Source organism: Trachymyrmex cornetzi, unplaced genomic scaffold (genome assembly GCF_001594075.2).
Source record: "Trachymyrmex cornetzi isolate Tcor2-1 unplaced genomic scaffold, Tcor1.1 scaffold11, whole genome shotgun sequence".
NCBI classification, from domain to species: Eukaryota; Metazoa; Arthropoda; class Insecta; order Hymenoptera; family Formicidae; genus Trachymyrmex; species Trachymyrmex cornetzi.
The window spans coordinates 1,299,713-1,312,574 of NW_017295653.1; the positions used below are offsets into that span (position 1 = coordinate 1,299,713).

Genomic DNA, 12,862 nt, shown 5'->3' on the forward strand with positions numbered 1-12,862 from the left:
TTCTGAATATAAGATTTTTTATGTGACCAGTCTAAATAAAATTAGTAATGGTACAATCTGGAATACAATTTTAGAAATAAGTAAATTTTTATTCAATATATTATTTAAGATATTTATTCAAAATAATTCAAAATATTAAAAATAAAAATTTACTATCAATATTACAACTAAACATCAAAATAATTTTTAATTAATATTATCTAATTTTTTATATTTAAAAAATAATATCTTTTCAAAATTTTTTTAAGTATATAAGATTATCGTTTTATATCTTTTGTTTATGATTGTACTCTTTTATGGCATTATTATATTATTTTACGTTATCCTAAATGAGTAATATAATTTGCGTCTTTGATCGTAAAAGATACAGAAAATATTGTCGCATTTGTGTAAGTAATATCGTGATATCGAGTTCGTTGTGCCGCCGATAAAGTTAATTTGAAATCATAAATTCACTTATCACCTTTTTAACAAACAATATAATTGGCATCTCCAGTCATTGATTGCGACAGAAAATATTGTCATATTTGTGCAAATCATATCTTCATATCGCGTTCTTTCACCGATAAAACTAATCTAAAATCGCTTATCTCTGGAAATCAACATGTTTTGACGTATTTTCGTTCTTTTATGTTGCAGGTCAGTATGCTCTGACGCCGGAAAGAATCGTCCATGAAATGGGTAAATAACATATTTAAACGAATTATCGCTTGAACGATCTTTATACAAAAGAAGGCAAATATTAGTTTTAATTTGATTTTAAGTTGAAGATATTTTAGAAATATTTTTAAATATATAATGTAGGTGTGTGTTAATCAGTTTGTAGAATACTATTTATCGAATTATATTGGATCTTTTATAGTTGAGAGAAGATTCGATTACGCGAGCGCGACGCAAAAACTTATAATCATCCGCGCATTTTACAATGAAGCGTCTTACATCACATTAACGGCAATCCCTTAACATTTTACGGTTGGTCGCATCGTGGTTTTCTATTCGGTAATGTGCGACAGCGATTATAGTTTCCGATGGCGATGTCAGGCAAGCGAATGGAAGGGTCTAGTGCACATAAAAACAATAAGTCCGCCTGGAAAACGTGTTACAAGAGATAATAGATGTATAAAATAGAGTATTAAACTACAATAGCACGAGTAACTTTGCTTCACATCAAATGAGGATAAAAAGCAGCAGTTTAATATAGTGCCATTTGCGCGAAAGTTGCATTTTCCTCCTTTTGAGGAACAAAAGATTTCGTGAAAGTACATAATGTGAAGTCCGAGGACCGCATTGTGATACTTCTTTACGGTGCTGAAAAGAAAAGAAGAAGAAAATGATATAACAAAAAAAGTATAACAGAAAAAGAAACAACAGAAGTTTCAGAAAAAGAAACAACACAGAAGTTCCTTCTAATTTATATTAACGATTTATTTAGTATGTAAGGAGTTATTTGGTAGCTGCCTTTCTTTGGAATTCACGAAATTATGTTTGTTAATTACTTTCCCAATGCTAAATAATTTAGAAAGCTTTCTTCGCTGTAGCGCGGCACGTTATCACTTCCGTCGTTTAGCTTTATTTTCCTTTCTCTATAATGTGGAAATTATCCATTTTGATCCATTCTCCAATGTACTCTATTTCGCGTATAATTCTTCTCATAAATAAATGGACCACGAGAGATTTGTCTTCGAACCATTTTGAGCTTTCCGCTATTGGATACATCAGAGCCTGCAATTCACTCTGAGAACACGATCGAGCAAAGCCAAGGGTGATAGTCACGTCCAGTTAAATTATGTAAACTTGCATAATCTTTCGACTGCACGCCTGGTCGTGTCCAACGATACTTGGTTAACCCTTTCGCTGCAATATTAACCTCATAAAGTTCGAACATTACACAAAGCACCGTTTTTATTTCTAGCTATTTTATTTCTACGAATAAATGTACATATTAATTTTTATGCATATCTATTAATGGAAAATTTTACATTTGAACAAATACAATAATGGTAGACACAAAATATATCCAAACAACAAAAAAGAATTGAATATCATGTACATTATTTAGTTATAATATATATGAAAACGATTGCGAATATATTTCCTATTAAAAATTTATGAATTATTAGTATTATTGTGTAATTTTGCTTTATTTTCTGTTGGAGATATCTAGAAATTTAAAAGAAGTAAATCCGATAAGATTGTACTCCGATTATGACATATTGCGACTGATTGCTCGCTTTTGCTACGCTTTCTTGAGTTCAAACTCCAAAAAAAGAACGACTTTTCATCCCGACATTTTTTCTAATAATTTGTCCCGCGGCCCGAAACTATTAATTTCGATTCTACCTTATGTTTGTACTTTTCATGGTTCGCGTTCACCGCAATTAGAGAACGGTACTTTTGAGCGGGTCAATGCATCCGTTCGAGACCGTCGAGCGTGCTCAGAAACAAAGGAGTCAGGTTTCACGCTTTTGCGCCAATGTTTCCGGAATAACGTTTTCGCAGCACATGCATTAACTTTTTATTTCCCTTGACAGGCGGGGTGTTCCACTACTCTACTTGACCTTTTTTACGCAATAGAATTTTCCTTACGAAGAATGGAATTTTCTTAAAACGGTGGTAAAAGTTATCTCATCCATAACAGAATTAGAGGGATTGCAGAAATATGTAGAAAGATTTCGAATTGAGATAAATAAAAGTAGGATTTTTATCGTTTATTTGATTTTTAGTCGAACATTTAATTTGACGTTTGCTTAGAAAGATATTCAATGTTGGAATTCAACGAAATAGGTTAATCAAATATTTATTAAAGAAAGATGGGTAGGAAATCGGTCAAAGAATGATAGCAGCCCGAGGACATGAATGTCTGGACACGTCGTAAATTAAAACGTAAGATTCTTGTTTCAATCCTCAGGAGCTATCTTCTCTTTATAACAAAGGAACTGTTACGTTCCGAACTATTATTATTATAATCAAAAGAAATATGCGCTTTTTTAACAATTTTCAAGAAATCGACTTTGATAATTCAGTTGTTATTAAAAGCAATCAACTCTTTTTATGGAGCTTATCATTAGAATCTAGTAAACTGCTTAAATTTTTGTAGAACTAGAACTTGAAGGAAAAGGAGAAAGAGAGAAAGAGAGAGACACCGAGACCAGACATTCATTAAGCTGCGGTTAAATTTAACTAGCTGGTGAAACTGGGTTTTAATAATCTAACGGTCGTCGTTAGAAGTATTTTGCTTAATTATTTCAGCCCGCTGTTACGGTTAGACCGCTATTATGACTGGTCGCTGTGAAATCACGAGATAAACATCAAGCAGTGTGTAAGCAAATTTATTCCTATGCAAATCATCGAGTCTAATTCGAGCAAATCGTAAATATCGAATCGGACGCAGTTTAACTATCATAACTAGAATACGTTGGTACTATCGACGTCCCCGCGGTACCGAATGGCTCTCTTCGTGATCGCGAACAAAGGTTTGACAATCAAAGGATTTGCGTATCCAGGCTTGAATGCGGCTTATTTAAACAAGTTAACCGGATTAATGTCGCTTGTATCACAACTCGCGTGACGGTGGACATTATTGAATGCGGTTGCTGTGCACGTTATCGGACGGGACTTGCATTAAGGATAGCGTATGCTGGATAAAGAATAGTGCGGTCGCGACCCCACCCGCGAGATTCCCGTTAAAGAAGCATTAAGCGATTCCCACCGGGTCGCGCATCGGAAGCGATCTCTCGCTTCCGCAATTACGCAGTCATGCTTGATTCCATATTATCAATCCGTATTTTGTTGCGTTAGAATATTCCAAGTATACTTATACAATTAGTCCAATGTTCATCTTCAGACTTTCCTTATGGTGTCATAATAAATTCCCAAAAAAATATATATACTCCCACAAGAATTCCTAGCTAATTTCTAAATAAAAAGAAAAATGTCTGGTTGGATTAATTAAAATTCTAGTTGAAAATGGACGAATTCGAGTTTTCTAGTTAAATCTGCTTGAATTCTGGTTCGATCACAAAAAGAATAATTTTGCTGAGGTGTTAAAAAATTTAGCCAGATATCCAGATCGTTGTGATAATTATGTAGGACGCACAGAGTCACGATTTCAAGTATTTAAGCTGCAATTGCGCTCAGGGTATATATCGATATCTGTGTCTTCGATAAATCCGATAGCATGGAAAGCACACCGGTCATTCGGAACAGGAATATCCTAGTCAGTAACTTGTGCGCGGCCGCGTGGCAGTGCACGTGAATGTGGGTTAGAATGCGGCAGGGTAACCAAGCCACGACGAGCGCAAGCAAGCAGGCAAGCAGCTGACGCGGTAGAATCAATATTCTCACGTGTACGCGTCTATACATATAGTACCTACACGCACGGGCCAATCCGCGCTCGCAAACGGCGTATACACGATGATCCGAGAAAGGTGGCGATCATTAGCAGCAACGACGATCAAAGTAATTTGGAGTTTCAGAGTGCGTTGTTACCGATATTGGTTTCTCAACGATCACATTACGGATATCAAATACGTAGCAATTACTGTTAATTAATAATTACTCGACCGATTTCTCTCGTAACAAATATTGGAATTACCGTTTATATATCACCGTGTTACGTAATCATTTTTATTGATCTTTGCCTTTTGACGAATTTCAGATTTACTTTTTTTTTCGAAAGAGGTATTTAATTACTCTCTAAATCTGAATCAGTGAATAGTTACTAATTACTCAGTGGCATACTTGGTACTGAAAATCAGTGAGGTTCAACTAAAAAAGGAAGAATGCTTGAGCATTATATAACTAAAATATTGATATTTGCATGTTAATTTCAATCTTTCGATATCATATTCATTGAATTTAAGCACAAAACAAGGTTAGTTAGTCACATAATAAAGATTAGCTAGGTTAGGAATTTCACATTTAATTCACTGATTACCAGTGGCATACTCGATACTGATATCAGTGATTATCCACTGATTCAGTTTTAGAGAGTAAGAGATCCTTTTTTCTGATCAATTCTTTGAAAGGAATACTTTTTTACTTATTTGAATGATTTTTAAGAAAGAATATTGGGCTCGATTATCACTGTAATTTTTCGTTTGCAATCATATTTTTACTCTTTCCGTTTATTTCAAATTTTTTTTATTATTTTAGGCTTTCAAAAAAATGTGAAAAAAACTATAAAGTTATTATACTTTTTAACATCTCTGTTACAGTACCAAATAGTTTTTACATTAAGTCCTTTTCTTTATTTCGGAAAAATTTGAAATTTCGCTTGTATTAAAAAAGATTCAAATTATAGACGGCGGGGGGTTAAATTGATGATAAAAACAAATACTTATCTATTATATGTTTTCAATCTTTATATTTCTGAGAACTATAAACTGGGTATTATCAATTCGGAGTACATAATTATCGATATTTATACAAAAAGAAATCGATGTGTTAACACTACATTATTTTGAAATAAATTAATTTCGCTCGGCTTTGCGCGAATTATTTTTATCTATCGGACAATAACGGAAGTCATTGGAATTTGCTTTACGATAAAGGATTTATCAATTTTTTTATCGGGAAACGTGTTCATCGAAATACGCCGCGTTCGATGTACCATTGACCACATAGTCATCGAGATAAGAAATCGCAATCTTTTCTCACCCTGCTCGTGCATGTAAATAAAAAATATCATATCCTTCGCGATAATCGCTATCATTCTCCTGCAATTAAGTTGACTGCCACAATTAGATAACTTTGTCTCCGACGCTTTTTTTTATATCAATATATTCTTGTAATATATTATTTAAATATGTTTATTCTCCATTAAAACTTAATAAAACTTTTTTCTTCCTAAAAACTCGAGTTGATGAAAAGCTGAATCTTTTTATAGATCGTTACATTGAAAGAACGGTTTTACTGAAGTACCTAAAAATTTAGCTAGAGACAGATAGATACAGATCCGAAAATAGTTTCATTAGACCATCAAAATAATTATGTAGAATGTTTAAGGTGTTAGAATGTGGAAACTTTTTGCTCATTATAGCGTCCTATACAATTATTTTGATAGTTCAACAAAATTGTTTTCAGATCCGCGTACATCTATCTATTTTTAAACATTTCAGCAAAATCGTTCGTGCAATTACGAATTAACTCCTATTCAACAGTCAACGAGTTAAAGCTCGTCCAATATATTTTATGAATATTATCAAACGCAACATTGTACAATTATTCTTAGAGTTAGTATCGCAGAAAGCGATCATTTCTAAACACAATACAATTATCGAAAAATCAAGTGATACTTCAGGTATATATTTTCCTTCTTAGAAACGTGCGATGTCAGTTCATCACAATGCAATATAATTTTTCAATTAATACTCGTTGTTTCTACAGCATGAAACACGTTTGCCTATCTAATTTGTCCGCATTTATCTATCGTGGCTCGGATAATTGCCTTTCATTGGAGATGACTGATCGATGAAATTCTCTCGGCACACCCGCTCGCCATCGGAGTCTCTAATTTTTAGAAAGCGCGACCGAAGCGGGCCCTTCACGTTTGACCTCTTTCGCGACTCGACGCGGCGCGGCGCGTTCGCGTTCGCGCTGTATGATACCTCGCACGTTTGGCTCCCCGCGATAAATCACGCCTCGACCGCCGCGCCGGCCGTGTATACTGGTTCCGCGGCGCTTACTTTCAAATCTCGCGGCCAGCCCAGAAGGAGAGAGAGAGAGAGAGAGAGAGAAACGAAGGAGGACGCACAAAGGGGAACTCGTCTCGACGGAAGAAAGTCCCCGAGTCGAGCGGTTTGGTTCGACGGCGAACGCCTAGATGCGTCTATCGGACCTCGCGCCATCGCGCGCGCAGTGTAGATGTCCGCTCGTCCGCGCGCCACCATTGGACCATGACCGACGGCAGTGGGGAACGAGAACGCGGAGCGATTGGTAGCCGCGCGTCGGCGCCGGCGGAAGCGGCCGCGAGAGGGTCGCTCGCGAGAGACCAGGTTCCGCATCGGCGCTCAGACGGTCGAGAGCCATGCACCCTGTCGCGTCATCGTCTCTCGCGAATAAGCTTTCGTTTACCGCGATCCAAAACTGTCGTTCGGACTCTTCGTTCCTTTTGATCAGCGCGAAAAGAAACTGGATCCTAAGTACTCGTAGGCACATTGAAGTTGAATGAGCGCGACATTGAATTTGTGACACGTGACTGTGCGCGGAAGGTTCTAGAGAACGTGACCTATTCGTTGAAAGAAAGGGAAGGAGAGGTGGAAGAGAGGAAGATCAGACGCAGATCAGGTGACAGGAGTCCATCGTGTTTTCGGGCCTCTTCGTCACCCCTCGGGGACGAACCTCCCTCTTTTCTCTGCGCCCTGTATATATGCCGAAGAAATCGGAGTAGTCGCCGCTTGGCACTTGCGCGGTCCGTTTCGGACGTTCTCGGTCCTCGTGCGTCGAGGTTCTCGCTTTCTACGAGTATCTAACGCGGTAGGATTCTCTCTCTTGTCATTCGGTAAGATTTGCGAGAGACGAGGTGACTTTCGGTATCACACGGTGCGTGTGTACGGCGCGCGCGCGCGCGCGCGTGTTTTGGAGGAAGGAGAGAGAAAAACGTCTCCGGAGCGCGTGCATCTTCGAGAACAGCTCGGAGACAGTTTCGAGGTGTGCATCGCGAGAGTTATTCCGACGCGAGTGCACCGTCTGACACTGACTGCACCGCGGGAAGCGCTAAAATTGGATACCTCTGCCGCGCCGAGCTCGCGCAGCTGACCGCGAGGCCCAACCGGACGATGCGCCTCGTCGTGAGATCACCCCGCAAGCGATAACGACGAAGGTAAGACGAGTCTCTCTCCCTCTCTCTCTCTCTCTCTCTCTCTCTCTCTCTCTCTCTCTCTCCGTCGCGTTTCTCTCGTGCCAGGTAAATACCGCACGCTTTGACGACGTTAATTAGAGGCGACCACCGAAATGTCGAGCGCTCCGCTTGCGCAAAGTGAAACGCGTTTGGCGTGGATATTTACACCTGATAGACTCTATTTTGGTTCGCTGAATATCGATCTTTGTATACCCTGGCATCGACGTTTTATTTACACTTGACACACGCACTCGTTTGTGTAAATATTTTATCTGTGCGGAAGACATTCCGACATTGAAATATTGTTTCTTGAAAGGAGTCGTATGAGTTCTCTTCAATTAATTTATGATGGATGACCTTTTGCTTTCAATAGATTATACTTTGCTAGACACTTCCCTGATAATTTGGAAATTATTTTGGTATTGATAATACTTTTGAGGCTTTATTTTGGGATTCTTGCACTATATTGTGAAATAATTTTACTTTGGAATTCTTACATATTCTCAATTAATTTTCATGACTAATAATGTTTTGTTGTGATATACTCATAGTACTTAGATGAATAATACTAATACTGTTTTTTAAATAACATTCCTAATTCGAATTTTTTAAGTTCTTCATTTAAAGGTATTTAATCGCATTACCTATCAAGTCGTTCACGTAATTTACTATTCAAGTTGTTCATTCACATTAATAACTTGTTATCGTTATAGAAAATAATATAATTGTTGCTAATAATATAGACCATTATCTTTAATTTTTTATCAGAGCTCTTAATAATTTTGTTCCTCGTTAGAATTCCCAGTTTAGTTAACGCGGATGCGATAATCATATCGACATTATCGCACTTATTCTCACGTCCATTATAGAAAAAAATGTGGCACATTTCACCAAGTTCATTTCTACGTTCTATCGCGCGTGCACGTGGAAAAACTGATGCACCTGGTATGCATTATACGTCTCGGTTCTGCATAACGACGCAACGGCTCGGTTCCGAGTGACGTAAGATATTTCTGCTTACGGCAAGATAAAAAAGAAATACCTGACGATGCTAATATTATTCGTTAAAGTTTCTAATGAGTATAAGAGAAGTGTGTATTCCTTCCTAGCTATTGTGTAAACATTCAAAGACGAACACGCATGTTGTCCGTAGATCCTTGAAGGTAGATCAAATCCATAGATACCGCGATTATGTATGTTACTCCGTTATGCGAACTACATTCCAATGAACGAAGTACGACGATAAATCTTGTAAAATGCACATGTGTCTCCTTCGGGAATATAATACAATTAGCGATAACTTATTATTGCTAATAGTAATGATAATTTTTTAAGATAAAATTATCACGTGAGCGAACACGGAAATTATTCTAAACAGACAAGAAAGCTTACGTTGTATTTTATTATTATTCTATCTACCATAGGAATATATCTGAAATTGATTGATCAAAAATCTTACGATAAAAACTGTTCTGCTTGTGCAATGCAATCCAGTGCAAACAGTATGATATCGAATTGATTTTTCACTTCTCGTTATAGAAAAAAAAATAATATAGACCTGAATCACGTCGATTTCTGTTGTAAAGAAAACGTACATTCTAATTCGGTCACGAAATATGAATTTTCACGATTCAATCGTCAGTCTGTTTATCTCGGCTTCGCGCCAAGATCTCGTACGCTTTCGATTTGCAAAATATGTATGACTTGTGATCATCATGTGTTCTGATTTCTCTCTCGGGGGACATCGGTTTCACTCCCTCGCGATATGCGCTTTCCCAACAGAACGATTACCGAACGAACGTCGCGCATTCTTTGCAACTATTATCGTCGTGAAGAAAAACGTGATGCGAAAACCACACTGGACTTTTCCGAACTTTAAAACATTTCCTTGTGAATCCATCATCAATAAAAAAATCCTAACTTTGTCTGTCGAACTTTTAATTCTGCACTGAAAGATATACTAAATTTTAATAAATCAACGATCAATGTCAATAAGTGGTTATAGATTAAAACAGAAAGTTTTATTTAAAGGCGTATACCACAACGCAAGATGTTCTTCGCTAGAATTTTATATTTCTATCCATTAACAATGAAATAAACGTTTCGGCCTCAAATTAGGCCTTCTTCAGTATTAATATTAATCTTCATAAATAACAATTCTAAACTTATGAAGATTAATATTAATACTGAAGAAGGCCTAATTTGAGGCCGAAACGTTTATTTCATTGTTAATGGATAGAAATATAAAATTCTAGCGAAGAACATCTTGCGTTGAGGTGTATGCCTTTAAATAAAACTTTCTGTTTTAATAAATCATTTGAATAGTGCCAATTAAATATTTACTAAATAACGATATATTTATTTGATACAAGAATCGTTAATTTGACTATTATTTCTTTTTATTGAGTAATATTTACTGTAAGTAAATGTTTAATTGGCATTATTCAATTAAATATTTATTAAAATTAAGAATATTTTTTCTCAGTGTAGCAATATTTATATTGTAAAAGGTTACTAGAAGTATTGTCACAACACGGACATACATAATGCAGGATATGATTTGTTATGGTTAAACTTGAAGAGAGAGGAATTCAAAAGAATATGTTTCTTCCTGTTGTACGCAACAAATAAATGAATATTTCTGGAAATTTTGCGGATTTCATTGAAATTTGACTCTAAGTTTTATTAGTTCCTGGATGATGAATCGCGTCGTCAACCGTTGCAAAACGCAGGTCACGCACTCGATGATTACGAAGCGGGCATTATCCTCGATCGGGATCGGCGTACGTTCCTTTCTGCTGTGCCAGTCGGTGGGAATTGCTGCTTCGAGATTTTAAAGCCGTTACTACAGAGGTTCCCAAATTGTTCCAACTTCAAGTTTTGTTTTTTATGTTGCTACCAAATTTTAAAATTACATATATTAAATTTTGTTATAAACATATTTACAATTATTCCAATCAAGAAAAGATCTTATTTATTATAATCGAACTTTTTCAGAAAGTAGATTAATTTGAATTATATGGTTTTATGTATAAGACATAAACAATACATTTATGTTATATATATTATTTTATATAAATAAATATGTGCATTGAATTTTTTTCTGATTTTTAATTGAGAAATGTAAATTAAAATTTTCCATTTTTCTTTTGACATTTTTTGTGGCGTTTAGTTTGAGAACCAATGCGTTGCTAGGTGAAAGATCACAATACGAGCGGTCGAGTGAGAGAGCGAGTGAGTAGTCGAGTGACTCAGAGTCCGAGTATCCGTGGCACAGAAACTCGTGACGGCCATTGTGATTACCTTTCTTTCATCGAGCTTCACAATCTGTTCATGGAATTCGCAATATCGACCGTGACGTATGAGAGTTTGGCGTTACATTGTTAAAAACGAGACAGTCTCGTCGTTAATATAACTTAGAGATCGTTCGTGCTCAATGTTGCTACTGATTCAGGGTATTGATAGCATGAGTAGCCTCCCGCAGGGATGACTGATCTGCGTGGTCATTTAGACTTAGCGAACCTACAGATCTCTGAGCTCAATATACTTCACACATACATTTATCCACTCCATACACTTGTACTTGTACTCTTGTGGATGATAACGCAATAAACATTAGAGGAAAATTCGTAGATACACAGTTGAAAAATTTGTGTTAAATTTAACACAAGAATATGTTAGGAAGCAATACAAGTATTGTGTAAAAAATTAACATAAAAAACGTAATACTGACAAAATTTGTAAGCAATTTTATTTTTTCATAAAAAATAATATTTAAGTATCTAGATATAGACATAATATTTATATATGCGATTATTATTTGAATCACTTTATTTTTTCTTTGAGCTATTTTTCTTATTTTATATTATGTGAAAAATTTAGACTTTTTGTTTTAAATCTAAAAGTTGAGTATTGATTTTCTATAAAAAAACTAAGAAAATCTCTATAAAAACCCTAAGTAAGATTTACTCCAATTTTTTAAATCTTTCTTCTATTAATATATCTCCATATTATCTCGAATGTTGATGTGCATTTTTGTTTTAGACATTTGATTCTCCTTTCGCATAATCTTTGTTACACAGTATCTCTCACTAGTCTCTATCTATCTCGACCTAAATAACAATTCTGATCCGAAAAAGGGCGAACGATAAGAATAACGGCAAAAGATCTGCTTGGATCCTATCTCTATCGTACAAGCTCTCTGATGTTTTTTCCATACACGCAGGTTACGTTTGACCCAAATACGGAATTGTGCCTGTCTTGCTGCCGGAAGTTACCGTGCAGCGATATCGCTATCGGGGAGATGTCGTCGTGACGGTATAAAAGACAGGGATATCGATAACGCTGCTGTCAGGCTACTGCAAGTAACGTGGCGTGAGTGCCACTTCCATTTTCGCTGGGAGTAGGTTGGCTTTTTCAGTGTGCGTGCGTAACGAATTTCTGGAACAACAATTCCTTGACAGCACAGGCTTGATTCGTAGATACTATCACTGTAAGGGGCGTGAAGAATGTAAATGTATGATAGGGATGATAGGGGATACAGCGCTATGTAAGGGGATCAGTTTGTCCAGCATGTACGAAATTATAAGATGTATTTATTGGGAAATTGATGACTGGACGTAGCAATTATTGTTTGTGTAAAAAAAATGAAAACATTAGAATATTGTCAAAAAATCATTTTATTAATTTCTCTGTTAAATATATTAAACGACGCAAAGAAAGACATTCTTTAATTTGATTTACTCTTTAATAGAATGAATGATTTTATAAATAGCAATTTATTGATTTTTTATTTACTCTTTCTATAAAATATATTAGAGTTTTGCTTAATGAGAAATTATTTCGATAAAGTATTCATAACCTTTTTTGTGCCTCTAATTTCGAGTCTGAGACAGGTTGCATATAAAGAGTTCTGAATTAGAGCGAACCAAGCCTATAATTTCAAGATTTACTTTGGATGAGGTTTTGCATACTTAAAATGGATCGTATACACAAATTATGGACTTAATCTCCGATCAGAGT

General features: G+C 36.0%; 1 protein-coding gene across 6 annotated transcripts in view; it reads left to right on the forward strand.

Annotated features, from left to right (window-relative positions):
• Nucleotides 1-12,862, forward strand: part of trc (Serine/threonine-protein kinase tricornered) — a 154,577-nt gene that overhangs the window by 102,013 nt on the left and 39,702 nt on the right. The window contains exon 2 of one of the 6 annotated variants that reach the window (XM_018509918.1): nucleotides 640-681. The exons of 4 other annotated variants lie outside the window; for them this stretch is intronic. In XM_018509918.1, the coding sequence (XP_018365420.1) occupies nucleotides 640-681 (42 nt within the window). Of the gene's footprint in view, nucleotides 1-639; nucleotides 682-7,028; nucleotides 7,823-12,862 lie in introns of those variants that run through there. One more of the 6 variants, XM_018509961.1, reaches the window with a different exon arrangement.